General features: G+C 44.6%; 1 protein-coding gene across 2 annotated transcripts in view; it reads right to left on the minus strand.

The window, feature by feature from the left end:
* Nucleotides 1-1,556: 1,556 nt before the first annotated feature.
* The window catches only part of LOC122759121 (SH3 and multiple ankyrin repeat domains protein 1-like), a 38,437-nt gene continuing 13,912 nt past the window's right edge, over nucleotides 1,557-26,081 (minus strand). For both annotated transcript variants that reach the window (XM_044013692.1, XM_044013691.1), the window contains 26 exons: nucleotides 24,265-24,468; nucleotides 22,391-22,462; nucleotides 22,199-22,307; nucleotides 21,611-21,762; nucleotides 21,022-21,189; nucleotides 20,794-20,835; nucleotides 20,015-20,131; nucleotides 19,802-19,879; nucleotides 19,607-19,673; nucleotides 18,964-19,139; nucleotides 18,731-18,861; nucleotides 17,586-17,728; nucleotides 16,858-16,971; nucleotides 16,358-16,436; nucleotides 11,545-11,627; nucleotides 11,254-11,378; nucleotides 10,544-10,679; nucleotides 10,324-10,404; nucleotides 9,924-9,932; nucleotides 9,697-9,723; nucleotides 9,525-9,581; nucleotides 8,825-8,946; nucleotides 8,205-8,331; nucleotides 4,840-8,032; nucleotides 3,855-4,748; nucleotides 1,557-3,558 (listed from right to left, as the gene is read on the minus strand). In XM_044013692.1, coding sequence (XP_043869627.1) covers nucleotides 3,507-3,558; nucleotides 3,855-4,748; nucleotides 4,840-8,032; nucleotides 8,205-8,331; nucleotides 8,825-8,946; nucleotides 9,525-9,581; nucleotides 9,697-9,723; nucleotides 9,924-9,932; nucleotides 10,324-10,404; nucleotides 10,544-10,679; nucleotides 11,254-11,378; nucleotides 11,545-11,627; nucleotides 16,358-16,436; nucleotides 16,858-16,971; nucleotides 17,586-17,728; nucleotides 18,731-18,861; nucleotides 18,964-19,139; nucleotides 19,607-19,673; nucleotides 19,802-19,879; nucleotides 20,015-20,131; nucleotides 20,794-20,835; nucleotides 21,022-21,189; nucleotides 21,611-21,762; nucleotides 22,199-22,307; nucleotides 22,391-22,462; nucleotides 24,265-24,468 — 6,558 coding nt within the window. In that variant the 3' untranslated portion in view covers nucleotides 1,557-3,506. The remainder of the gene's footprint in view (nucleotides 3,559-3,854; nucleotides 4,749-4,839; nucleotides 8,033-8,204; nucleotides 8,332-8,824; nucleotides 8,947-9,524; nucleotides 9,582-9,696; nucleotides 9,724-9,923; nucleotides 9,933-10,323; nucleotides 10,405-10,543; nucleotides 10,680-11,253; nucleotides 11,379-11,544; nucleotides 11,628-16,357; nucleotides 16,437-16,857; nucleotides 16,972-17,585; nucleotides 17,729-18,730; nucleotides 18,862-18,963; nucleotides 19,140-19,606; nucleotides 19,674-19,801; nucleotides 19,880-20,014; nucleotides 20,132-20,793; nucleotides 20,836-21,021; nucleotides 21,190-21,610; nucleotides 21,763-22,198; nucleotides 22,308-22,390; nucleotides 22,463-24,264; nucleotides 24,469-26,081) is intronic.

Here is a 26,081-nt window from a genome sequence, read left to right on the forward strand (position 1 = left end):
AATTGAATGTATAAGTAAAAGTTTGTTTTATCATATATTTATGATGCAAAATGAATCTGTAAACAACATAAACAGACTCAAAATGACATGAAGACAACAGTAAGTTAAACACGAGACAAGCTTTTAAATACTTAAATATGATTAAAATATAACCTAATGTATTGTTGTTGTTCACTGTTGGTCAGTTAGGGACACTTTTCATTATAATTTTAAAATAAGTGCGACATCGACTGGGGGGGGGGGCGTATGTTTGAGACCCCTGATTTAGAGCGTACAATTTACCTAATCCCCAAATCTGCATGTTTTTGGGACTGTGGGAGAAACTGGAGAGAACCCCACACACACACACACACACAAACACAGTAAGAACATGCATATTTAGTCAATCATAGAATTTGGGGGGCCTCTTTTACCTTGGGCCCGAAAAAGCATGCCCGCTGGCTGCTGTCCCTGTACCTTGTTGCAACGGCTCTGTCGATTTAAAGTCAAATTACACCACATGAGTTAAACCTTCTTTCACCACCTCCAAAGTGAGGACCATTGTTGACTGACCATATTCTGCAGAGCTCATAATAATAATAATAATAATAATAATAATAATAAGAATAACAATAACAATAATCAGTCGATGCGGTTTGTTGACAGGCAGAAATATTAAAAGACCTGAGAGAATTATTGACTTGAAAAAGACAGAAATGCAGCTGATCTCAATGCAAATGCTGAAAGAATAGTTTTAGGAAAAAAATAAGTACTATAATTATTATAGAGATTTATAGAGACTTGTAAATACCCCAAGGAGAAGTGAAGACGTTCTGGTAACACGTGGGAGTCCAACACCTAAGACAATCAAATTAGAATTTGTTATATTTGCACACACACACCAATCAGTGACGGTGAATTTTACTTCTGCATTTAACCCGTCCTTATTAAACATCAGTTACGGATGCACATGAGCTGAGGGGGTCAACGCGTATCTGCAACCGAGGAGAAATGAAGTTTGGATAAACTGCTCAGGACCACACCAGTCCCCAATATGTTAAAACCCATGTGACGTGACGCAAGACATGCAACGAGTCACGACACAAACATGAAAAACAAAAACAAGTTTTCTGTCATGTTGTCACACCGTGAGAGGAGAATTAAAAGAAATCGCCAACATCTGTGTTTTTATGAGCAGACCCCAAGTTGAGAAATGCAGGGGCGGGGCCAAAAAAACAAAACAATATAAAACAACAGTATTTAAGAGTTTTAACTAAGAACCTAAACATTCCAGTATGCTCACAAAACAATGTCCCATTCATCTCTCTCCAAGTTGTTTTCCATCATTATCCACTCGCCCAACAGGCTTCACAACCACCGCTTGCTTCGAATTAAACCATCTCATCTTCTCTCCCACCCCACTCTCTCTTTTGTTGCCTTCAGCTCACGGAGCCTGATGGGGAAAATAAACCGGACCTGAAAACAATGTTGCGTTGAACCCGTACGACTCCGCTCAGACACCAGCGACTGTAAATTGGATCAGAATGTGAATCTGTCACAAGAGAGAGAAACGAGAATCACGGCAGGGCCACAGTTTATTTTAGAATTTATTTCAACACCTAAGTTGTACCTCTATCATATTGTTTATCAGTATATATATTTTGTTTTTTATTTAAAACATAACTTTTCATATATATATAGATAGATATATATATATACCTTTTTATCTCTGCATACATATGCTCATACTGTATGTAGTCATTATGCATTTGCTAGACCTAAAATACTCTTTTTTTTTATTCATATATGTCACGCTTTATACACTACTGCACTGCTCCAGTCTTTCCACTTCTCAGGGGGAAAAAAAGCATCCTTCATGGAAAAAAGCATTGTGGCATGAGAATAGTCATTACTTTGAAACTCACACAGAGAGAATATACATTAACTAACGCGTCGGCTTCGCTGGGGTCACCACAAGGCGAGCAGTATAGAAAGCATTTACAGGAAAATAAACAAATAAATAAACACAAAGCAAACAAAGCATTAAAGAATTTGTCCACACTATCCGGAAGACAGAGGTTCTTAAAATGTTTCAGATACCTAATATTATCTTTATTATACTATATTCTTCCGTTATCATTGTAACATATAGAGCTATAAATCTCTGTGGGGAATGGCTAAAACACAAATCAAAGGGTGTTTATGTTCACTTCTGTGTTACACACACAGTAATTACTGCAGTTACAACAACCCCTGACCTTTTTTTTTTTTTCTTTAAAAGGTGTGTGTGTGTCAAACATCAGGATTGTCACATGGTGAAGAAAAACAAAAACGATGCTTTCCGATTGGTTATAAACATGTTTAGGAAAAAGGCAATTTAGAAATACAAAGGCGTAGGTCAGGGGAAGCATTTAGCCACCGACGTAAGGGTTGACGACGCGCGCGCACAAAATCGGACGCACAGACTCACAGAGGCTGAAGTCAGGCGGAACAGAATAGCCGTTTAAAAAAGCCCTTTTTTGATCACAGCGCCTGCTGTGAGGGACAGAGAGGGCGCTCGACTTTATGGCATCAAAGAGGATAAATCCATCCCTTGACCTGTGCTACCTGTGCTCGACCTGCCGTAAAAACACAGAGAATGTTCAGTTTAGAAGGAAACTTCTCCATTGCTTTCAAACGTTTTCTCTCATTTCTATAAAACAAACAAACACAGCAATTATGTTTGAAATCCAGCACCTGTGTGCCCTCGACAACAATTAAAAATACCCTGACCAGTTTGAAACGAATGATTGCAATAAGCACTTAGTACAAAAACAAATGATTTTTACCAATACTGAATCCCGTTTAACATGTAAGCTATATTTAGTGCTTGCAGTAAGTACAAAGCTTACTGGGGCGTATCCTTTGGGGGGGGGGTATGGTAAATATAATAATATATAATCTATCATCATTTACACACACACACAAAACATTTCGCCCATTATCTGACTTTGGCTCCATAACTCACAGCCATTTGATACACAGATCTACTTAAAGCTACAAAACTGATGTTTCTGGACTTTACTCTTTAACATTTTGAACGGTTCTTTGAACTCTCCCATGACCAAAGTGTTTCTCAGCAGCAGATGGTGTTGACAATTCGTCTGTCAGTGTGTGTGAGAGAATATAGTAAGTGTTTGTGTCTATGACAGCAGAAAACGGTTAATTAATTAATTAATTAATTAATTAATTAATTAATTAAATGCCTGTCCATGAAAGGTTTAAAAGTGTCTTCCGAGTTGGGAGAAGCATCACTTTCATACAATCATAGAATTGCTTTTGTAGCCTTTCTTGACCGGGTATCAGTCCAGACATTTCATAACAATATTCCCCCGCGTGTGTGAAGTCACACTTTCGTATCCAACCCCTTCCTTAAGTCTTAAAATCCACACAACCTGTCGACGTCCGCTTCTCGTCTCTCGCACGTCTTCCGCTATTGTTCGTCTGTCTCAATTTGTATCTCATCAATGAATCACTCCTTCACTCTTTCAGTCTGTGTCTCGGGGAGAAGTGGGGACATGCAAAGGAGAGGAGAGCAGCCTGGGAAGAGACGGAGGGCAAATCAAAGTATAAGAATGAGACCAAATTAAATGGAGGCAGAACAAACTAAATAGGGTTAATAAAAAAACAGATATAGAAGAGAGAGAGAGACAGAGAGAGAAGGATGGAGGGAAGACGAAGTTACTTGTCAAATTATATGCATCTGATGAACTAATGGGATGATCCAGCTAATTTGCTCTGAAGGAAGGAGACATTGACTTTCCTTCACCTTCCTTTTTAACCTTTCTGATCCCATTGGTCTCATTGTAATCCAGCGTCTATTAGTCCTCCCTCACCTGTCAGTGAGTTTCTTCAGCGCCCTCTCGATGTTCATTCGGTGTCCCACGCGTGTCACTCCGAGATCCAAGAAGTCGTCCTTAGTGAGTGAAGGCAGATGTGATCCGTCGATCTCGTTGTCTATAAAACGCTCCCTGTGTTCGCCCAGGTTCAGATACGCCAGCCAGTCTGCAACGTCGTACTTGGTCCAGTAGGGCAACGGCTTCACCGCGAATGGTTTGGCTGGCGGAGGCGGGGTGAGCTGGGGGTAGTTAAGGCAAGTGGGGCTGGGGGGCAAGTGCATGGGGGAGGAGGCGCCGGAGAGAAAATGGGTGGGAGACAGAGAGCGGGAGACAAGGAGGGGGTTTTGACTTGGGATGCCAGATGGAGAGAACAGAGGAGGTGTTGAAGTCTTGTAGGTGTCTCCCAGAGGGAGGCCAGGAGACGGAGGAGTGAGGGGTCCAGGAAAGTCAAACGGGTTGTTGTAGACCGGTGTTGTGGGGAGTATGGGCAGTGAGGAAGGTCTGGGAGGGGCGGGGTTCGGTTGTTCTGTGTTATAGATGAGAGGGCTCGGAGCGCGTCGCCGAGAGACCGAAGACTGCATCTCCTTGGTGGGACTGCACTGGAAATCAAAACTCTTGCGAAACTTGGACCGATGCTTCGGCGACGTCGGGTACGGGCAGTAGGTCGGGGAGCGGGGAGAGTGGGAGTGAACCGGAGAGGAAGGCATCTGCGGGGAAGGGGACCGGGTCCAATTGCGCTGGACTGGTACTTGAGGGGAAGGGGAAACGGAGGGCGTTGCTGATAGGTTGGGCGTCATGATTTGACAGTGCTGTGGCGAAGAGGTGGGTAACGGCGAGGTGGAGCGTCCAGTAGGTGGACTATGAAACACGTCAGAGTAGTCTGCAGAGTACCTGAAAAACACAAAAATGTTTTTCACCAGTGAATTTTAAATGCTAACAAACTCTGCTTAAAAAAGGTTTTAATAATAAAAAACAAACACACCTGTGAATGGTGGGTGACTTTGGAGAGTGGCTCCAGTCGTCCATGCTCTTCATGCCGCCCATCTGTTGCAGCTTGGAGCTCAATTCATTGATGATGCTGGCCTTCACGCCCGAAAGAGGCGAGTGCAGCCTGCGGCCCTCCAACACCATCGCACCTCTCTGCACGACATCAACCTGTCCGTGCACCTCGACCTCACCCCAGCCCACTGACCGCGGGTCCACAGGCCTCTCTAAACAGGCAGTCAGCGCTGTGCCAAAGCCGTCCAGCTTACGCCTCCTTTCATCTAAGAGAGCTCCTTCTATCCTAGCATCCTCAAGGTTGTTTTGTCTCTGCAACTGCAATGGAGCAGGGTTGGTGCTGTTCTGCCTGCGAAGTGCTACAGACTGAACCTTCCCTCCCCCCTCCTTGTAATGAGTCATCTTTGGAAACACAGGGTTTTCCATTTTGGCATTATGCACCTCAAAAGTCTGTCCACCTGAGAAGGTTGAAGAAGAATCCTCATGTTCACCGCTTTTCTCTCCTCCTCCTCCTCCTCCGACCCCTCCCCTCTCTCCCCTCAGCCCACCCAGTCCTAGCATTTCTAAATGGTGGTCACTGCTGCTGTGACTGTCCAACTCCTCGATCCCAGAATCCACCACGCCATCTTGCCAGTCTCCGCTCTTGGGTATAATCGTGTGATGACCGTAGTCGACAACTTTCCCCCCGGTGCTGAGGCCGACCCTGGGCCCGGCCATGCTCATGCTGTAGTCAGAGGACACAGGCGATGTCGTGGTGGTAGAGGCGGCAGCAGTGGTTGTCATGGTTGTGGTAGCATAAGACATGGTGGTGGTGAGGGCAGCTGTACCTCTATCCTGGGCTGGGATGTGGCCAATGACTAACGGGTCATTGGGGCTGCTGTAATAGTGATGAGAATGGGACATGGGCTGGGATCTGTGCAGTGACGTCGGAGGTAAAGCAGCAACAGAGGTGGTGATTGAGGAAGAGGGAAATATCTGTGGGGGTGGATAGGATGGAGAGAACGCCGACTGTGTGAGATTGGCTACCTCACTGTCGTAGGAGGTAAGGCTGGAGGTCGCAGAGTCACCACCTTGTGAAGAGGATTGGGGGATATTTGATGGCTTAGCAGATGGAGCAGGTAGTGGGGGAGGTGGAGCAACAGCCTGCTGCTGACTTGGGTGTTGATGCCTCTGAGAGAAACCTTGACCTCGCTCATTCTTACCGTTGGCAAACTGTAACGGTGGAGGTAAGGGATCTGCAAATACAAACTCGTCATCGGCGTCTATTGAGGGAGCTGGCGGAGGGAGAACCATCAGTCCCAGACCTCCACCCACCCCTGATCTGACATCTGCCATAGCTTCATCTGTCTGTGCTGGGGCTGTGGGGACAGTGTACTGAGGAATGTAGCTGGTGTTGGGGGCGTTGTCCATCTGCAGAAAGGAAGGTCTTCGGGGTGCTGGTTGAGCCGGTGGTGGAGGAGGAGGATGCATGGATGGAGCACGTCTGCTGTCGTACATCTCCTTTTCTCTCTCCCTGGGACTCTGCGGGTAATACTGGTTTGAATATTGAGTGGTTCTGTCCTCTGAGAAGCGAACTCTGAGACCTTCTCTGGGCGGTCCTCCTTCTTTTTCCCTCTCCATCCGCTCGCCACCTCCACCTCCCAAGCGTAATATCCGTGGTGACTGAGGTCGACTCAGAGATGCAGGTGAGGTGGTGGTGGAGCTTAAGTGGAGAGACACTGGGGAAGTGTAGGCCGATTGTGTAGGGGTAGCAAACAGGGAGGGAGCTGGGGTCTGAACAGGAGAGGGGAACGCTCCTACTGTGGACATCTGCCGACCAAAGTGTCTGTCCTCCCTACGTGTCCTGCGGTCGTCCTTTAAGGCCCTTTCTCTCGCAGCCAGGGCTAAGCCAAGTGGGGATGAAGGGTCTAGAACTTTCCCTGTAAGCGGATGGATGAAGGTAGTAGCTGGTTGGGAGCCATGTATTGTGGGAGCGGATTTGGGTTGTCCGTCCTGATCGAGGACAGGGGAGGAATATTCAGGCAGGCCAAATGCTGGGGGCATGCTGCTGGAATAGTTGACATAGCTGTCCCCAGAAAACATGCCCTCGTCTATAGACTTCGACGGTCGCAGTCGAGGCGTGGGTACTTCCATCTGTGAGCTCTGCAAAGGCTGAATTCTTGTCCCTTGTGCTCCTCCTCCTCCTCCGTCTCCTGTTCCTCCTCCTGCCTCCCCTTGAATATCTTCCTCAGATGATAGGAAGAAAGAGGCACTCTTTCTTCTCATATCTCGAAAGCGTTCTCTTTCCCTGCGCGCCCCTCCTGCCCCTCCAAACCCTGTGCCAAAATTTGACGTGTAAACCAAGTTTTCAAGGTTTTGCTGTGAGGAAGCGGAAGGAGCAGCTGTTGATGCAGGAAAAGAAGATGGTGTAGGGGCCTGAGGTGGCGAGGATGTAAGTGGCGAGGGTAGACTGGTGTTGGGGCTGTCTGGGGTTGCATCTGCTGAGGTTTGCTCTTCTACATCCTGGGAAGTCTCAGCATCCACGCTGCTCCCCTGGCTGCTTCGGCCACTGCTACTGGTTGAGGGCGCTTTGACAATGATGGTTGGGATGGGGATTGAGCTTTTCTCTTTGGCACCACCTCCTTTTCCTCTGTGCTGTCGCAGCCCATCTTCTACTTTTGACTGCTTCATCAAAGCTCCTCGACCACCCCTTCTGGCAGCCCCCCTGCTAACCCCTCCACCCTGCTCCCGGTTGACCATCTGCGCTTGGTGTTGTGGGGCTTGTTGCGCCTTAGGCTTAGCACTTGTCGGCGGAGTGGCACTGCTATAGCCTCTCCTTAGCCCTCCCATCTTGCCACCACCTCTACGTGGTGCATCTGGCTCTCTGGCACACAGTCCCTCTGATTGTCTCCTGAGGGTGGAGACCATGATCTGCTGGTTCATCATAGCAGGTCCTCCCCTCTCCCAGACAGCTTGAGTAGGATGCCCTGGCTGGGAGTGGGGCTGGTAGTGGGCTTGAGAAACAGGGGGGATGGGCATAGCAGGCCCTCTTACAGGATGAGGCCCTGCAGATAAAGGTGGCTCTGGAGCAGATGTGTTGGGAGGTGGGGGGATTTCCTCTGGCCCTGGCACCGACAAGCTCCGAGCCAACTTCATAGCAGGTGGGTGGAGGTACTGCCGCTCCTCCTCTGTTACACCTGACCACACAGACACAGGCAGTTACATTTCCTGAGCAATGATAAACTTCCATGATTCATCCATTCATATTTTTTTATTCCAATCATGGGTTACATACATACATTACATATCTCTTTTTTCTTTTTTATTCTACACCATGAAAGGAAAGGAGCAGGATATAATTGCAGTTACCAATAGATTTTTGACGCATCATGACTGCGTGCTGAGGTCCATGGCCTGGCTGAAAGTGAGCTTGGTTGTAGCCAAAACCTGGTCCTTGTTGCGCTGTGCTCACAGACGACTGTTGCTCATAGGGTTGCTTCAAGTGTTCAATTCCAAAGTTAGGAAAAAAAAGAAGAAGAGGAATCATTTACTCAAATATATTAATGATAAAAAAATGCTGATGCTGTTAAAATTACATTGATTTACAGTAAAATGCACTACAGTAGAGTAATAGTGTATCAGGCAGACAGAGCATAGCTGAATAGTCACAACCTGACTCACGGTTAAACAAATGTTTTCATGTGGGTGGTCTATTGTCGATCACTTTCTCTAAAGCACAGTGAAGGGTAGACGACACTGCACTGAAAACTGAGCAGTTTCATAGATAGGAGTCCTTTTTAAATAGCATTAGTCACTTTCTTGAAACTAAATATGTGCTGGATCCTTAGCAGTGGAGAGACTTCGTCTGGTGCTGGTGAAGTACTGTGAGGGAGGTCCACGGGTGTACAGTGTTTGTTAATGGAAGCGATCACAGGATGTTATCATTACGACGCTAACTAGAACCATTTGTTACCTATTCCCAACAGTACCTCATTGGAGACATTGGGAACAATGCTCCTGCTCCGGTCCCTCTTCCCCCCATGACCTCTCTGGCCCTGGTTGTCTGGTGTAATGGTGTGCTGGGCAGCGGCTAATATTTCATCCAGTTTATCTAAAAAAAAAAAAGCCAGAGAAAGGGCCGGGGCCACAAGTGAAGGGGTGGAGGGAGGATGTGAGAGAAGAAACACAAAAGAGGATATCAGTGAGCCCACTTTGTCCCCTCAAGGTATAAAAAACACTGGCCCCCATTTAGACTTGGTATTGACACGATTGCCCTCAGTGATACGACTGCACGAAGTAGAACTAAACAAAACTCCTTTGGCAACACGTGATAAGATCTGGTGTCCCTGTACTGCACTCAAATGCACACATCTGTTCACAAGAAGAAGAAAATTATATTTATGACGGTGCAGATGTGATGACAAACATGCTCGTGAGCTCCTTGCACTGCTGTAGGATGAATACGACATTAACTCATAAAAAAAAAAAACTGCGGGTGAGAGGTGGTCAGTCTCCAATGTGTCCTCAAACTTCCTATTGTGCAACTGCTAGGAAGCAGGGTCAGTGCCGCGATGACACATTCAAAACTAATTGGGAGCATTCAGACCTGTACTTAGCGTAATCTGGCCGCAATCACTCAGGACTGATGTTAATACCAGGTCTGAAGGGTCTGAGCGATTGATTTCTTACTTAGTGCCATCTGATAGACTGTCCTCTTCTTATCAGGACCCTGAGACGACTCATAGTCTATTAAAAGGAAAAAAAAAAGAGAGAGAAAATGGAAAGAGCATCAAACAGGCTGAATTTTAATTAAAGCTCGGGGGCTGATGGTTGCAGTGATAAAGGTGATAAGGATATTCACCTGCTTTCTTTTTCCATGGAGATGCAGCTGTTACAGTAGCATGCATAATTTGGGAAACAGAAATTAAGTGTGATAGGAATTTGCTGTACGGTGATGTGTACTAAGCAGATGAACGAATGGAATACATACTCCGACACATGTGAGGGTGTGAACGCTGGTGTGATGGGGAGGGAAGGTGATGGGGACAGAAATGACAATGAGCGCACACAAATCTATGATTGTCCCACCTTTGTCCACTGTGTGCAGCACATGTGATGGAGAAAAAGAAATAAAAACAAAGATGAACTTGTGATTGATGGGATTGTAATTTCTTTCACCACATCTTTTCTCTTTAACAAAAAAATGGTTTCCCCAATTTGCCATTACTGGTGGAAAAGAAAGCACCCACACTTAAATCATTTTCTTGGCTTTCTGCATCAACTTGGTTAATATTTAATGCCGTGTTTCCCCATAGTGCCACAATACTGAAGCTACTAGCCCACCAAAAAGAAGCTTCTTTTCAACGTGTCCTCCCCCACACCCAAACTATTTGGGGGACATAAATTTAATTTAGTTTGTCTCCAGATCCTTGCTCCTTTTTATTTTATTCTCAAGTTTCAGTTTTTTTTGTCTCCTTTATCGCCTTACCCATGTCTTCCAGCTCTGATGTCATCGACTTGGAGCGGAGGGCGATGGCAGGAGGAGTCAGTCTTTTTGTCTGCTGCGGAGCTGCCAAGGGAGGTAAGCCAAATGCAGACTTAATGTTTAGTATTCTTGTATACACGTGCAGACAGCCACAATGCAGAAGTAAACATGGCATCAGCTGAATTGTTACAGAATAGAAACAACGTGAGAAAATCACCCTCACCCCTCTTGCGGGTGGTGTCCTCCAGCTCAGGGTTTCGAGCCACCATCACAACTTTCACCATGAGGTTGTTGCCGCCCTGTCTGATCATGTTGACCACCTGCCGGTGGCCAACCTTCACCACATTCTGGCCGTTCACCTGGAAGACAACAGACACACGCAGGAGAAGTGAACGTGGAACAAGCCAACGCGTTGCACTGCTTTCCATCTAAATGATGTGACCAGCGGTACGTGTTTGGCATACGTTTCAATTCAGGCAGCAACACAACTACAAAGATTTGAACAGATACATCGTTGAGTCATTGAGTCATTTGAATACCAGTGAGCCATTTGTGTGACAGTGTGCGTTACGGAAGATACTACCCATAAGTATGTTTGTATAAGTGTGTAATCTCTTAAAAAATTAAAATAGTTGGGTTTTGTAGCCTTCCATTAAGGCTCTTTAATCGAAGGCCCTTGATTAAGGATTTATGTAGACCACCATCTTGTGTTTGGCATCTTGAAGCGACTCCACCCAATCCACAATGAAGAAGAAGGAAAAGAAGAGAAAGAGGGAGAGAGGAAAGGGACGGGTGAGTGGTAATGATGGCAAGAGTGTTTTTAGACAGGCAAAAGGTTCAGTGTAAATAAATGTGGCTTCTTGCTGAAGGACAAAGTACAAAAAAATCAGGACCTTAGATTTTGTTCTGTGTGTAAATGCGTGATTTTCTCACCTCAATGAGGAAATCCCCCATCCTCAGGCCCACTCTCCACGCCACACCCCCTTCATCAACAGACTCCAAGTACTGCAGCGCTGGAAACGCTGGCGTTGGAGTGAACTCCTCTATGGGAGTCTGGGCTGAGGAGACAACAACGACAAGCATGAGTGGACAGAGCTAACAAGAACACGGGTTAGAAAATTTGAGAGGGGATGGAGAAGTGAGAGAGAAAAGAAACGGCGTATGAAAGTAAAGAAATCTACAGAGACTGAGAAATATGTGATGAATCATGTGTGAGAAACTCACCTTTGGCTCCTCTGAGCACAAAGCCAAAGCCCTCATTGTCTTTCTTCTGTAAAAGCACTGTCTTTTCCTTAATAATGTAGTCACTAAGAGGGAGTGAGGAGAGAGGAGAAGAGGAAGGTAAAACAGAGTAAGATGCGCAGAAACCAAGCGAATTGGAGAGGAAGGGAGCTCTATGCTCTCTATGGCAAAATACAGGTGGCACTGTCATGCAAAACAAAACATTTTCTGACGATGGAACACAGTTACACTGACCGACATTATGAAGTAACACTGCAGCAAATGATAATTAAGATGAAGAATGTCACACAAAAAGCAGTAGTGCACAAAAAAGGGGTTGATGGTAGGGTCACAATGAGAGGAAATGCACATGAGATGCCATATGATGAACTAATCCAGTTTGAGGCGACGCTGACACTGGGCTAAGGGGGAAAAGCGCATTAGAAAAAATGTGCACATACACTTCACTGATAATGGAAAACTCCAAATGCACCCAAATCACCGCATTAGCTCTCAACGCCTCTGGCAGCCTTTGCAAGGACGCCGCTTTACTCCCGAGCACCAATACCGGCCACACATGACACTTCAAATTATGCACAAGAACAAAAAAAAAAAGTTGGGCAGGCCTCAAATATCCCACCACAATCAGCTCCTCTCGCTCAAAGACGGCAAACTGTGAGGGGAGAAATCATGAGCACAAACACTGGGATGCGGTCCTGTGTTGTGAGACAGTTGGAGTCGCATATATCGACTGGCCCGGCAAACTCCTCCATTATTCCATTACCATGATGACTGTGACTTTTGGCCAAACTGCTTTACAATGCTTCCTCTAATGTGGGACTGTTTTAAATGGACTCGGCACACATACGGCCACATCTCATGACTCATTTTTCTGAACTTGATTTTCTAACAACGTTAATTCAGGTTCAGTTAGAGAGCCTGGAGCTGGAGCAGAGCCGTATTATTTAAGAGGAATTCCACATATTTATTTCCGTGTTAGCTTGTTCTCCTCAATGTAACTGACCAGGCCACTCATTCTCTGGGTTCAGTTAGAGTGTCAATTTCAAAGAATTGCCTTTATTTACAGTGATGGCTTGACTGTAGTAACAATGCTGTACACTCAAGGACATCATTTACCAATGGAAGAACCCCCCATGTTAAGTGGGACTTTTAGGATTGATGATGAGTAGCAAATATACAGTAATTTAAATATGTCAAGCACCCCTTACTCTATAAATATAATATAATACTATAAATATAATTACTGCCTACTTTTCAGACAGAAAAGCCCAAAAGCAGTGGTGCCAACTTGAACCTAAATTGATTGGCAGCTTGGCATCTCGATGATAACTCAGGCTTCAAACCACTTATTGAAAAATCAGTGTATCGTTTAAAAGTGCCAATATGTTATTTTTAAGTTTTTTGGCTTTCTGGCACAAAAGCCGTTCAAATTAATTTTGCTTCTGCCACTCCAGAAACCAAACCAAATTATTTCACTGGCACTAAATTAACAATGACAGTGGAAAACAATTAAAACAGTGTCACTTACAGGGCAGACCCAGTTGCCGTTTTTATCTATTAAAGTTTGGTTGTGGAATCACGGCGGTACGGCAGAGTCATGAACATTGTCCTGAAGATCCAGACTTTCGACACCAAGCCGTAACTTTAGCACTGAACAGACGATCGCTAGTTTCCCCTACTGAGGTCCATCCCTCGTGTGTTCTCCATCAATGTTACTGTTTCGCCAACGCACAGCCGCCTTCCAGCCATCTGCTCCTCACACCTCATTCCTTTTTCTCTCACCCTGTCCTCCATCATGCTTTTCCCTTTCTGAAGATCAAAGTAACATTGAGTGGGTGGTACGGATCCTTCAGGGTTCGTCATCCGTCCACTTCCACAAAAGGAGGGAAACCATGACCGACCATTGCTCCTCCAGGTGATTCTGAGGTGCACATTGCTGACACTTGCACACCTGGTTTAGCTCATCAGCCGCCACCACAGTGATCACTGGGGCTTAATTAGAGCCACGAAAAGTGCAAATGTCCCCGGTTTATGGCTTTACTTAGTTAGGACGCTGTGTCTTTCAACTAGCTGCATTAGAGCTGTAAGCCTACTCGAGTTGTTATGTACCCTCCTGAGTCATCCTCTCTTCTGTCTACAATTACTGAGGGAAAAAAAGCAACTTTTTAACCATTCACCTGCTGAATGTACATGAAGATTACAAATACCCCCACGGCCCGCCTCAAGTGACAGATGTGGCAGTGGACGGAGAGACAGATGAACTGTACATAATATACAGATATCGTTCATGTACAGCAGAAAATACTGACATATACACTCATATGTGGAGACCACACATACATTATTTAGTGTATATAGTCCCAGGCACACAAATGCAAATTCATGCACACACACACGCACAGAAATGACAGGTATCTCCAAAAAACTGACATATTGCACACTTGACATTCATCTCTGTGGACAATCAGAATAGCACATTATTTGAATGACACAGTGGCATGAGGAAATAAAAAAAATATGCGATGTGACGGTTAAGGGAAGAGGGATAAACGGAGAAGGGCTGGTGAATGAAAAATATCTACTTAAAGAAATCATGACTCAAAGAGAACGAAATACACCCACACTGTCTGACTGAAACGCATCAATATGTGCTCCCTTTCATGCACTGACACACACACATTTACAGGCAAAGACACAGAAATAATAATAAAAAAAAATGCTGCAGACTCTCCATTCAATAGCCACTTCCGTCTCCACAGATATACACATGCATGAAAACACAAATTTAAGACACACACTCGCACAGACAGAATAGATAGCTTATTAATCTGTCTTTGAAAAGGCACGGCCTCTCAATAGCATCATCTACCTCTCCCCTCTCTCCATTGTCCTCTCCTCACATCCATAGCCAGCCAATGAATGAGGAAACAGCCGCTACCTGTAAATGAACCACACGCTCCTGTTTCTGGGGCCCAGTGACGGCCACGAAGAAGAGAGGGAGAGAGAGAAATCTCTCTCTCCGCATCCCCCCATTGCCATGTCCCCCCCTCCTCTATCTCGCACGCTCTCCATCACCTCCTCCTCCCTCCTCCCTCCTCTTCCTCCCACCTCCCTCCTCCCTCCTCATGGTCTTCTAGCGAGAGCTGAGCCGGAGAGAGCCGCGAGGGTGGAGGAGAGGGAGCGGAGCAAGAGAGGTGGGGAACGAGAAAAGGAGAGAGAGGGAGAGAGAGAATGATGCTCTGCAACCCCGCATACATCAGACAAGGCGAAAGACAATGAGAAACAAAGACAGATAGATAGAGGGAGAGAGAGAGAGAGAGAGAGAGAGGGAGAGAGAATACCAGCGATTATCACAACAGGGAGAGTGTGTATTGTATGGCGAGTGCTGGTGGACGACAGGAAGAGGGTTTGGTTGCAAAGTACGGGAGATGGAGAGCTGAATGTGCGGGGGATGGGTTATAAATGTAAAGCGACTGAGAGGAAACAGAGACAGCATTTGCTCATTCACTGACTGCTGTATCACAGATACACAAACAGCTGATTCCCACCGTGGATTTACACACACACACACACACACACTGCCAACTTTCGTCTCACCCCCTTTCTCATCTAAACCAGAACTGTCATCACCACACGGACTAACAAACACCAACGCTCTCTCCATTTCTCTCTGAAACAGTAATTGACATTCTCCCAAATGCCGAGCAGCAGGGGGGAGGGACGAACACACGCGCTCCGGATCACCTTGCTCTTAACCGAGCACCCACTTCACCACAGCGCTGCAATTATGCTTAACCAACTTAACACAGGTAACACAACTACGACGGCACAACTGCAGCTGCTCTGAAAGACAGCGAGGGCTGTGCAGTGCACGGTTAACACCAGCTCCACTGTGTGAGAGGCTGCAGAAACTGGGTGGCAAACCGGTAAGTCCGTCTCATTAGCCACGGCGGTTTAAGCAATATTTGGTGTTTCTGCCTCCTCATGACTCATCAGGAGACGGGGTGTTTTAAACACACGGCCATATTAACATTTCAGCGAACAAACTCGAGACCTGAGCCGCAGCTTTCCACAGATGTCACCGAGGCAAGGAGGAAGGAACCCCACACCTCTGTGTCTCGTGACAACAACCTTGTGTTCCGCGCAGCACGAGGAGGAGAGGGAGGAATGTGAACGGGAGCGAGCGACAAGTGTGTTTGTGTGGGGGAGCCAAAAGAGGCAGAGCTGAACATGACATGGCTGCTCTTTGTGTTATCAGCACTGACGCAAAACAATAGAGAACGCCGTTCAGGATCAGCACAAAACACACACACACGCATTTGTCAGTTTAATGCAACTGAGGTTGAAGTTGATTGTTCACAGGCTGCAGCCAATCAGGTTTTACACATCATTAATTCATCACATGAGGATACTGACATAATCATGGTGCAACGTCCAGATAGTTAACACTGAAACCTTATGAGGAGGAACACATTTTATTAGAATTATATATTACACGGTTAAAGCTATTTACATGGGAGCCATAAATTGTATTTATTAATATCAGTTATTCTCGTTTAATAGGATTTTTAGCCATTAGGCAAGGGCCACCGTGTTTGTACAGCAGCGTAAAGGTTGCTGCAGATGAATGACGAACGTGTCTGCCCACGTAAACCTTTACATAGGCTGATGAAGAGGCAGGAGGAAAGTGGAGATCAGATACACCCACACTGGGAGAATAAGTGATCAGATGTCACTTATTCTCACACACAAGACCTTCAGTTTTAAGCTTTTCAGACAACTTATTTGTTTTTACCTGGGGCCATCGGTGCCGTCGTAGGCTCCGACGGTGACGTTGCGGAAGAGCTTCCTCTTGGCTTTCTCGCTGCGCGACTCTGCGAGGCACAGAAACATATGCTCCCATCAAACTTCACCTTCTGTCGTGACACCGCCTCTGCCTGTTTGTTCAAAGCCTTTCCAGCACTGACACTAAAATTAATCAAATGCATTTACACCACATTTTTTGTGGCGTCTTCAGCACGACATAATGTTTGGCTTGTGCAAAAGTGTGACGCGCTGGATGTTACAATGACTTGGAGATGCTTTTATTAAACCTGTACGTGCTATTGTATATAATCACTGTATGGCTTGTCAACGTTTCATCCAAAATAGGTTATTCATTTCTTCTTTCGGTGTAGAAATGCACAAACAATACAAGAAACAAATGTCCAATCAGACTTAACTAACTATAAATCCCTTATAAAACAGCCTATACATTATGAAATTTTCAAAATAAAATGTGAAGTTCCGCCTTACCTGACCGATTGTCTTTGTTGTGAGCAGCCACCTCTTCCACACAGTCTGAAGGAAACCAGCCAGTGCGTCCTTTCACCGTTCCCTCCCAGTATCCACCTTCACCAACACTTAACACTGGTGAACAAACACACAGAGAGATCAAGAGAGGGTGAAAGATTTGTGATGACTGGATGCCGGCACTTCTCATTTCTTGTCCCTTAAGTGTGTCTCCTTTCCTTGTTGTTGATCTTTTAGATCTACTGGTAAAGTAGAGAACATTAACCCTTTAAGTGAGTAAGTGCTTTTGTAAGTGCATTTTTTCAGAATGACTTTCAATATCAGGCAGTTATTTACAATGTACTGCATGATAAAGTAGTGTATTTACAATTTAATATGAAGAAAAACTAAAAGTTTTATTGAAAAACACCGCAGTTGTACATGAATACTAGATTTCGCGTGTTAAATTTGAAATTTGAACACTACATATTTAAAATAAAATTTGTTTGAGTTTTTGTCTCAATGTTCAAAAACAGGACAAAACTCTTTTCTCTCTGGTGACAAAGACGCCGATTCTCCAGCTTCCTGCAACAGCACGGGTGAAATTACCATAATAAATTGTAATTACGGTAACGCAAAGTCTGCGATACACTCTGTGTTAAAGGGTTACAGTATTTATGTGAAAATAACACCATTTGTTCTGTGGATGACCTGCCTTATATTCCAGTGTGTGTGGTTTGGCTCTGTCTCACCTTTAACTTTATCTCCTTTGCTGAGAGACAGCTCTCTGTCTCCACTGGCTGAGTGGGCACGAGTGGCCACGTACACTCGCCCTGGCACCGCACTGTACATACGCTTTATCTGACCTCCACCGCTGCTGCCCGCAGAGGTCGCGCTACACAGACAGAGAGAGAGACGGAAAGAATGTCTCTTACAAAAGTCATGGCATAAAAGCTGGTGTGGAAAAACAAAGCGAGATGACATACTGCTTGTCAGGCCACATCAGAGACAGTCGGCAGTTGAGTCACGCTGATCAGTCATAGCAACACGGAGAATTCATGTTGCAGCTGTGTATTTACTAAGCGTCTCACATTTAATGATAACATTTCTTACACAGCCAGGGCTCGCCTGTGCCGCGCTGTAAGCACATTCTGTACAAACGTTGCCTTGTTTATGCCCGAGTTGTGGTCATTGTTATCTCACTGTGTGGACTTTTTTTTTATTTTATTATTTTTTTTCCAGGCTGCAAGTAATCTCTTCCACATCTCCCTTCCCTTGCACAGAGTTTACTGATACCACACCTAAAATATGTGGCATTCTTGCAGTTAAAGATAGTGCACATGGTATTCTTACCGAGACATAAATAGCAACGTATCTGCATATAAATGATGATGATGGGTTTGGATTAGTTGGGTCGTGGTCTGAAGAACCCACCACATGCTGCATCATCCCAATAGACTGGACATAGCCCCCAGTTTGAAAAGTGAAGCCCAGGAAGTAGTGCTGTCGCTAAATACACCAGACTCCTCTGTTAAATATTGAGATTTTAGACATTTCCCTGGTAATTGTTGGAGATTAACCCATGTTTTTAGAATTGTTAACTCACTGGATTTACAATGTCAGTAAATATTATTATGGAGGGTTTAATCTAAATTTAGTCTCAATTGATAGTTTGCGGTCTTCTTCAATAGTACATGATATAGATTTTTTAAATGTACTCCCATTCAAAAAAAAGTATGGAACATATGAGGAGACACCAATATGATTGACAGCCGGTACTGTCCAGGGGTTAAATCACAAATCTTGAAGCTTCAAAATGGGAACTCTTTTTTTCTAAATGAAAGACTACATCCATGTTTATACACAGTCTACGATCTTCCCTCCACGGGCTCTTTACCTCTGTCTGCCCCGTGGCTGCCGGTGTCTCTCCTCCGTGTCACTTTGGCCTCCTCTCCCTCTGGATGGGGAGCGAGTACGATTTCTAGGGCTGCTGGAGCTTCTGATGCCTATGGAGGCTCTGCGATGGACCTGCGGGAACACAGAAACAAAGACAGAGCTCCTGAACTGCCACCAGTCATCACGTAACACCACAGAAGACAGACGAATCTACACCTGATGGTCCTTCAGTACCTGTCCTGGGTTGGGATTTGTCGAGGCCTTGATGGGAAGGATCTGAGGGTCAGACTGGGTCATGGTGTTATCGCTGTTAGCCCGCAGCAGGTGGTGGGAGTGGAGCGAGGGGAGAGGCAGCGTGTGGGAGCTCTCTCTGCGTTTGGGAACATACTTTGGCGATTCCAAAAAGGGCACTGAAGACAGAGGTGTGAGACGCGGTGGTGAGGATCACACAGTGAGGATTCAGAGGTGGAGAAGAGGAGGAGGAGGAGCTCAGTATCATATGCGAGGATGGAATAGGAGGACAAATCAGGAAGATTGTTAGGGGGAAAATGAGACAAAAGGCAAGGAAGTGGTGTTGGAAATGATTGATTAAATAAAAGGCTCAGTGTTTAGCATTATGTTGTGTATAATCACTTTAAAAATTTTGGTGGCTTGAACGGACAAGAGGAAGATTAATATACAAACATAGAAGAACAAGATCCTGTCTGGCATGTAGAGGCCACCGTAGTTCCTAGAGGCACTTGGGTAAAGGGAATCGGAGTCATCTGATTGTTACAATTTGCAGTCTCAACAAAAGCTGTTGCAAATTCGTACACACTGGACCTTTAAATATTGAATTACTCCTTCAAAAGAGAAAAAGTTTGGCACAAACTCTTACCTACGTCAGAGTCTTTGTGGTTTTTGATGATTTCCCCGAGTTCAAAGTGACCAGACATTACAGCGAGCTGCGAGCGCAGAACAAAAAAAAACGCAATTATTGCGTTGTCTCCTTTCCTCTTTAGTTTCTGTTCATCAGAGCTTCCCTTAAAACATGTAAAACATAGCTCTCAATAATAATTACATCACCATTTACCTGAAAAGGGGTCTGACCATGTTTGTTCTTTGCCTCCTTATTTGCTCCCCTGTACAGAAGAACACGGACACAGCTCTCCTGCTCTCACACACACACACACACACACACACACACACACACACACACACACACACACACACACACACAGAGGAAAACCTCAGTAATAATGAAGCTAATGATAGTTGAATGTTAGGGACCTGTTTCCATACTTGCCTTGTTGTACAGGGCAGAAATGTGAAGTGCGCTGTTCCCTGAGGCATTTTGAGACGAAGTGTCGGCCCCATAAAACAGCAGATGCTCCAAGTGCTGGGAAAAGCCATTCTGGCATGCCTTTTAATGTTGAGAAAGTGATAGAGAGATCCACAATTTATCAGTGTTAAACGGCATAGAAGGAGACACGAGAAGAGGGTGTATTTATATACTGTAGTCCTGTATCAGTGCAAAAGAATAAGGAACAATTTCACAAAAAGACATACACAGGGAAAGATTCTACATTTAGATCCGTAATTACTCTAACGGGAGAACAGGTCAGAGCTAATTACATTGTACAATGGTGGAAAAGAAATGAAACAAAAACACACACACACACACAAAAAAAGAATATTAAAACAACAGAAATGAGCTTTCAGCAGCCAGTGAGGTTTCCTCATATTTTTTCTTTTCCTGCTGGGACTAAAATATCACAAGATGTTCAAAGTAAAGAAAGAAAGAAAACACGAGCGGCACGGCAAAACCAAAATAAAATACCATGACAACCGGCTCGCAGCACAAACGCATATTCACTATAACGTCACAGGGATATAATGTAGGCAATGCACCCGTCTCTGCAGTGAGAAACATCATAATTATGCAGTGCATCTTTCTAAACTGGGCTGGAGATGGTCAAGCACACACCAGCTTGATGATTTCTCAGGGGCCTGACATGCCTCTGACAGGCGGGCGTGGATGGAGCGATGGCAGGATTAAAAAAAAAGAAAAAAAAAAAAAGGTACCTTATGCATTTCTTCCATTCCAAACTCCTCTTCATCCCTGTGCTATGGAAAAAGAGAGGCAGAGAGAATGGAGAGATGAGTGAGGCAGGCCAATGGCGGAGAAGACGGGTGTGAGGAGCATGCTGAGGGACACTGGAACACAACATCAACAACGTAGATAAGACACAGGAATGTGGGTGCACTGCTTCAGTTTACGTGCAGACAGACAGACAAACTTTCCACTGGCACCTGATGGCTCTCGTCCCAGCCATTCTCGTCCCTCGTCCCCAGCTTTGCCCTATAATACAGCAAGGTTTCACAGCATGTTGTGTCGCCCCCTGTCAGTACAGTGTGGTACAGCGGGGTCAGGCCATAGCGGTCTTTGTAGTCTGGAGATGCTCCGAGGGACAAGAGAGCCTATCAGCGAGAGACAATGAAGACTGTGTGTAAAGTGTGCGTAGACAGGAAACAGGAAGAAGCGAACACTTTGAATTTAAATACTTAGAATTGTGTTTTGATTAAATCAAATAGATATATAAAAATATCACTTAAATGGGAAACACTGGCCTACAGTACAGCTGGGACAGCAGACACAAAATCTACTCAAAACATCAGAGAACTACAGCGGCCTTGGAATACCAGACAGGATTTTGTCCTTCTCAATTTTGCAGAGTAAGAGTCAGCTTCAAAATGCATCTAAAAAAGGCTTATTCTAAGGCCATTTAACCAGTAAAACCACCTAGATGCTACACACTGGACCTTTAAGGATGCATTAAGTGCATTTATGTGGCTTTATTCAGTCCACACTGTTTGTAAATCTGTGCCTGTGAGAACTTACAAGCAGCCCGGCGTGATTTTGAGCCCTGACGGCTTTGTGCACCGCCGTCAGACCGTCTCTGCTCCTGAAGTCCAAGTGAGCGCCACCCAGAACCAGGAGCTTGATGCCCTCCACCGACAGGCCGGACTGCACGGCCACAGAGAGCGGGGTCTCTGACCCACAGCGGAGGTTTAAAGGTCAGGGAGGGACGGCGGGTAGAAAAGTGAAAATCACGTACAGCGTCATTAACTTGAAAATATAAGAATAAGTTGGAATATCTTAGAGCAGGAGTCTCAATCACAAATAACCTGGGGGCCACTAAGCATCTAGTCTGGACAGCAGGGGGCCGGTCAAGTAGGGGTGGGCGATATGAGTTGAAAATGATATCACAATATTCACAGAATATTTCACAGAATTTCACAATAAAAGTGTCTTTACAAAACCTATTTATGATGCAAAATGAATCTATTGCTTCAAAAACATATAAAAGTAACTCATTATTATAAATGGATATTAAGTGGTGAGCCACGTTATGGCCCGCGGGCCGCAGGTTTGACACCTCTGCCATAGAGTGAGCATATACTGTACATACGCTTTGGACAAACTCACCTCCAGAGTCAGGGTCATGGAAATTTGGATCGAGACCTTTATCGAGGACTTTTGACATTTTCTCCATCGCTCCGGTCTGAATGTAATCCAGGAACTTCTTCAGGCTGGCCTGGGCAGAAACAGAACAGGGGACGATGACAGTGTGTAGAACAGTAATGTTTGACAGTAAGTGAAGAGGGAGGGAAGAAATACCTTTGTGCTGAGCTTTGCCAGAGCCTTCTCGTCCAGGTTTGTCTGCTTGTAAACTCTGGTTTTGTACCTGAACTGAAAAACCAGACAAAGAGTTGTGAAACTGATTTTCAGTGACAGGATATGCAGATAAAGTCAATTAAAATGGTTCATATTATGGTACATGTGGGTTAGGGTTAGAAATGCAGCTTTAACAAACAAAAAAAAGCTCTGTTAACCTCTTGTTAACTTCACTCTCCCACTCAAATTCACTGGAACATCAGTACACTCTATACTGTAAATACTGTGTATTTTTACATGTTTGTATTCAACCAGCTGGCATCTACAGTTTTCTTTAACACACAGCAAAAAATCTCAAGCCCCAATATACAGTAGGTCACATGACGTGACAAAACTGCATAGTCGCGAATGTAATAATATAATGTACTGAGATTCTCAGTGCTCTTACAAATGCAGTGATCTTAACGTGTTACAGCCCTTTAGGAATAAAAGACATTGGTTTAAATCCCCAAACAACAAAAAATCTGATATGCTTCAAAATACGAGCCAGCTGAGGTCTGGTTGGTTTACAACCCACTCTTTCTCTCTCTCTCTGAATGTCGTCAAGCAGTCGTCAATGAAAACCATGTGAATGTGAATGGATGTCTTTACATCTGCGTGGTAACGACATCAAAACCATTCACACGAGGTGAGGGGAAGAGGACTGAGCTGATGGAACTGAAACACATACAGAGCAGCAGCTGCATTTTAAAGCATCAGAGATGTTTTGGACTAATAGCTGGAATACTGTCACTATTCCAGTGGTTGTACATTGTTAGAAGTGGCAGCATTGATATCATACACCACACCAATGAACGCCACTCTGATTGCAGCGCTGAACTGCACTCGATTCATTACTCCTCGTGTTATAAATACTTTTACTCGTGGTGCCGTGAGGAGATACGTTCTAGCGTGGAGGCGAATCTGGTTACGAGGCCTCATCAGTACACAGACATGCCCTCATATGGAACCATGTCAAGAATGTAAGTGCTCTGGTCTCAAGCCAAACCCTGGAGTGCATGATAGGATTTCAGCCCCACCCACAGCCCGAGAACGCTGCAACACTGCAGCTTTGTCCACCAGAGGGCACTGTGGGATAATTCACAGCATGACACCACAGCTCAATGCAATTAGACATCATTTATGTGCATAAAATTATTGTCATTTTTACCTTTTTTGTTTTCTTTACTGAATGTAAATATGTAAAAATATCCATGCACACAGTAATAATAATAATTTTGTGGATCCATTGTGGGAATTCTAGGGAAAGGGAGGGATGTTAATGATGCCTCAATATTTTTTTATTTTTTTTTGCTAAGTCTATTTAGCAAATAAAGTTTTACCATGGGACATTGATAACTGGCAGTGGCAGTTTATGTATTCACCCTCTATGGCATTGTTGCTTTTCTGCTATTTGTTTTTTTTATAATATTTTCCCTTCTTTTATGAGTTTAACTTTCATGTCTTGTGTTGTTTGCTAATGGTTCAAGACACATTTGTATAAAGATCATTGAGGACATCGATCTATTCATCCATCCATCTTCTACCACTTTATCCTCCACTTGAGTGTCGTGGGAGGAGCTAGAGTCCATCCCAACTGACGTAGGGAAATAAAGCATCTATCTATTTATCCACGTCATAGTTGTCTCAATATCACTGTATCAGTGGCAACTGGACTTCATAAACAAACTTCCTTAATTCTCAAAGACCTCAAGGAATCTACAAGTCCAGATTACTGGACTACCGATTCAGTGACATCTGGTGAATAAATTACTCGTCACTCGTCTCCTCAAAAACTCAATACTCTCAACACTCTTCCACTCGTTCTGTCTCTGTACCTCCAGGTAAGGCACGCCTTTCTCAAAGGACTGCGAGTATTCCCGCAGCGCTCGCTCCTCCTCCAGGAACTTGGCGTCCCGTCCTTCCCCCGCGGGCTGGAAGAGGCCGTAGTTGTAGACGTCCCACAGCGTCTCGCTGAGGGACAGGATGATCTGCTGCTTGGCGTTCCACACGGTGCAGTCCTGGTCAAACTGGAGACACCTCTGACGGACGGGGGAGCAAAAGGATACATTGGAGGTAAACTGAAATTAAAAGGTACCACAGGTATGTTGCAAACAATGTTTTTTTAACACAGGAGGCTAAAAATGGAAATCAGGCACTTAAGTGGAGCCAAATAATCTAAAAATTAACCTGGTCCAATGTGAAACATAAGTACTTAAATTAGCTTAATCCCAACAAACTACAGTTACATTGTTTTGTATGGCATCAACTTGATTTACTTTTGATAAAATATCTCATTGTTATGATTAAAATGAGTGATTATTTTGCTATTTCTGTTCGTTAATAAAACTTAAAATGCATCATATTGTGATATTGACTGAATACTTGTGTGGAGGATCAGAAGTGCCTTCATATTCAAAGCTATCGCCTTGTATTGATTCCCTCATTTTACACCTCAGTCTCTGAGAATATCATTACAACAGTGTTCTTGAATTATATTATTACAGCTACACGCAGTCGATTTGGTTAAATAATCTGGTCAAGCTCATTTCATTATAGCGGATTAATTATGTATCGCGACAGTTTTTACGTAAAATTAACCAAATGCATGAGAATGTGTAGAGTGTGTGTGGAATATGAATACATTTACTTTTTTAATAATTGATCATCTTCGACTACATTCATGGCATTAAAATGACTTTACTACTCTTCTAGATCTAAATCACACTTTTTTTGCACGCCATTTTTTCCTCTTTACGCTTAATGAAGTGTTGTCACTTCATCAAGTCCAGTCCAGAGAAGACTGGACTGGACTGGAGGGGAAAATCCTCCGTGTGTGTGAGGAACACTGACCGTGGATGTATTCTGCTCATGTGGTCTACCTAACACGATTTCACAGTGATTCCTGTGCAGCTCATCTTCTCGTATTATTACATTTTTTTCCCTGCATCTCAGCAGGAAGACAATCTTCTTGTGTCTCTTTCTTATTAAAGTCTGGAGCTGGAGGATGGAGCTGGAGTTGAGGGCTCTGAATGAGATGAATGTATGCATGTGTGCAGGCTATTGTTCCATATCAGAGCACTGTAAGTAAAAAAAATAAAAAAAATTGCACAGCTCAGCACACTTCCATGTCCCCTCTCCTCCCCCATCGCTGCCCCCCCCTCTATAACCCCCCCTCCCTCGACTAGTATGCACTATTTGATAGTGTAGCTAACTCCATTGGTATGGCAACCACTTCATTAGTGGAGGCAGGCACCCGTTGCCTTAGCAATGTCTTGGTGGTCCCTGGGAGGTAGACCACGTGATTGAGGATGTGCGTTTGTGTGTGTGCGCGCACATTTAAGTGCGTTGTAAAATCTGTGTGTGTGTGTGTGTGTTTGTACAGTATTTTCTCAGTGTTTGTGACTAAAACAGAGAGAGGTTACTCATCCCTGTGAGACACATCTAATGTAATACTGTATATTACAGTGACACTGCAGCGTTTTCTTTCCCCAAGATCTCTCTGTCGGTGCTTGTCCTCGCTCGCACATGAGCATCATCTATACCTTCCCCGTGAAGTATAAGGGTATTTGAAAATGCATGGAGAGAGCATCCTCGCTCTTCATAGAATCCATTTCACTAGCTCTCGTCATCTCCCTTTAATTTCACTCAATAA

Source organism: Solea senegalensis, linkage group LG18 (assembly GCF_019176455.1).
Source record: "Solea senegalensis isolate Sse05_10M linkage group LG18, IFAPA_SoseM_1, whole genome shotgun sequence".
Lineage (NCBI taxonomy): Eukaryota > Metazoa > Chordata > Actinopteri > Pleuronectiformes > Soleidae > Solea > Solea senegalensis.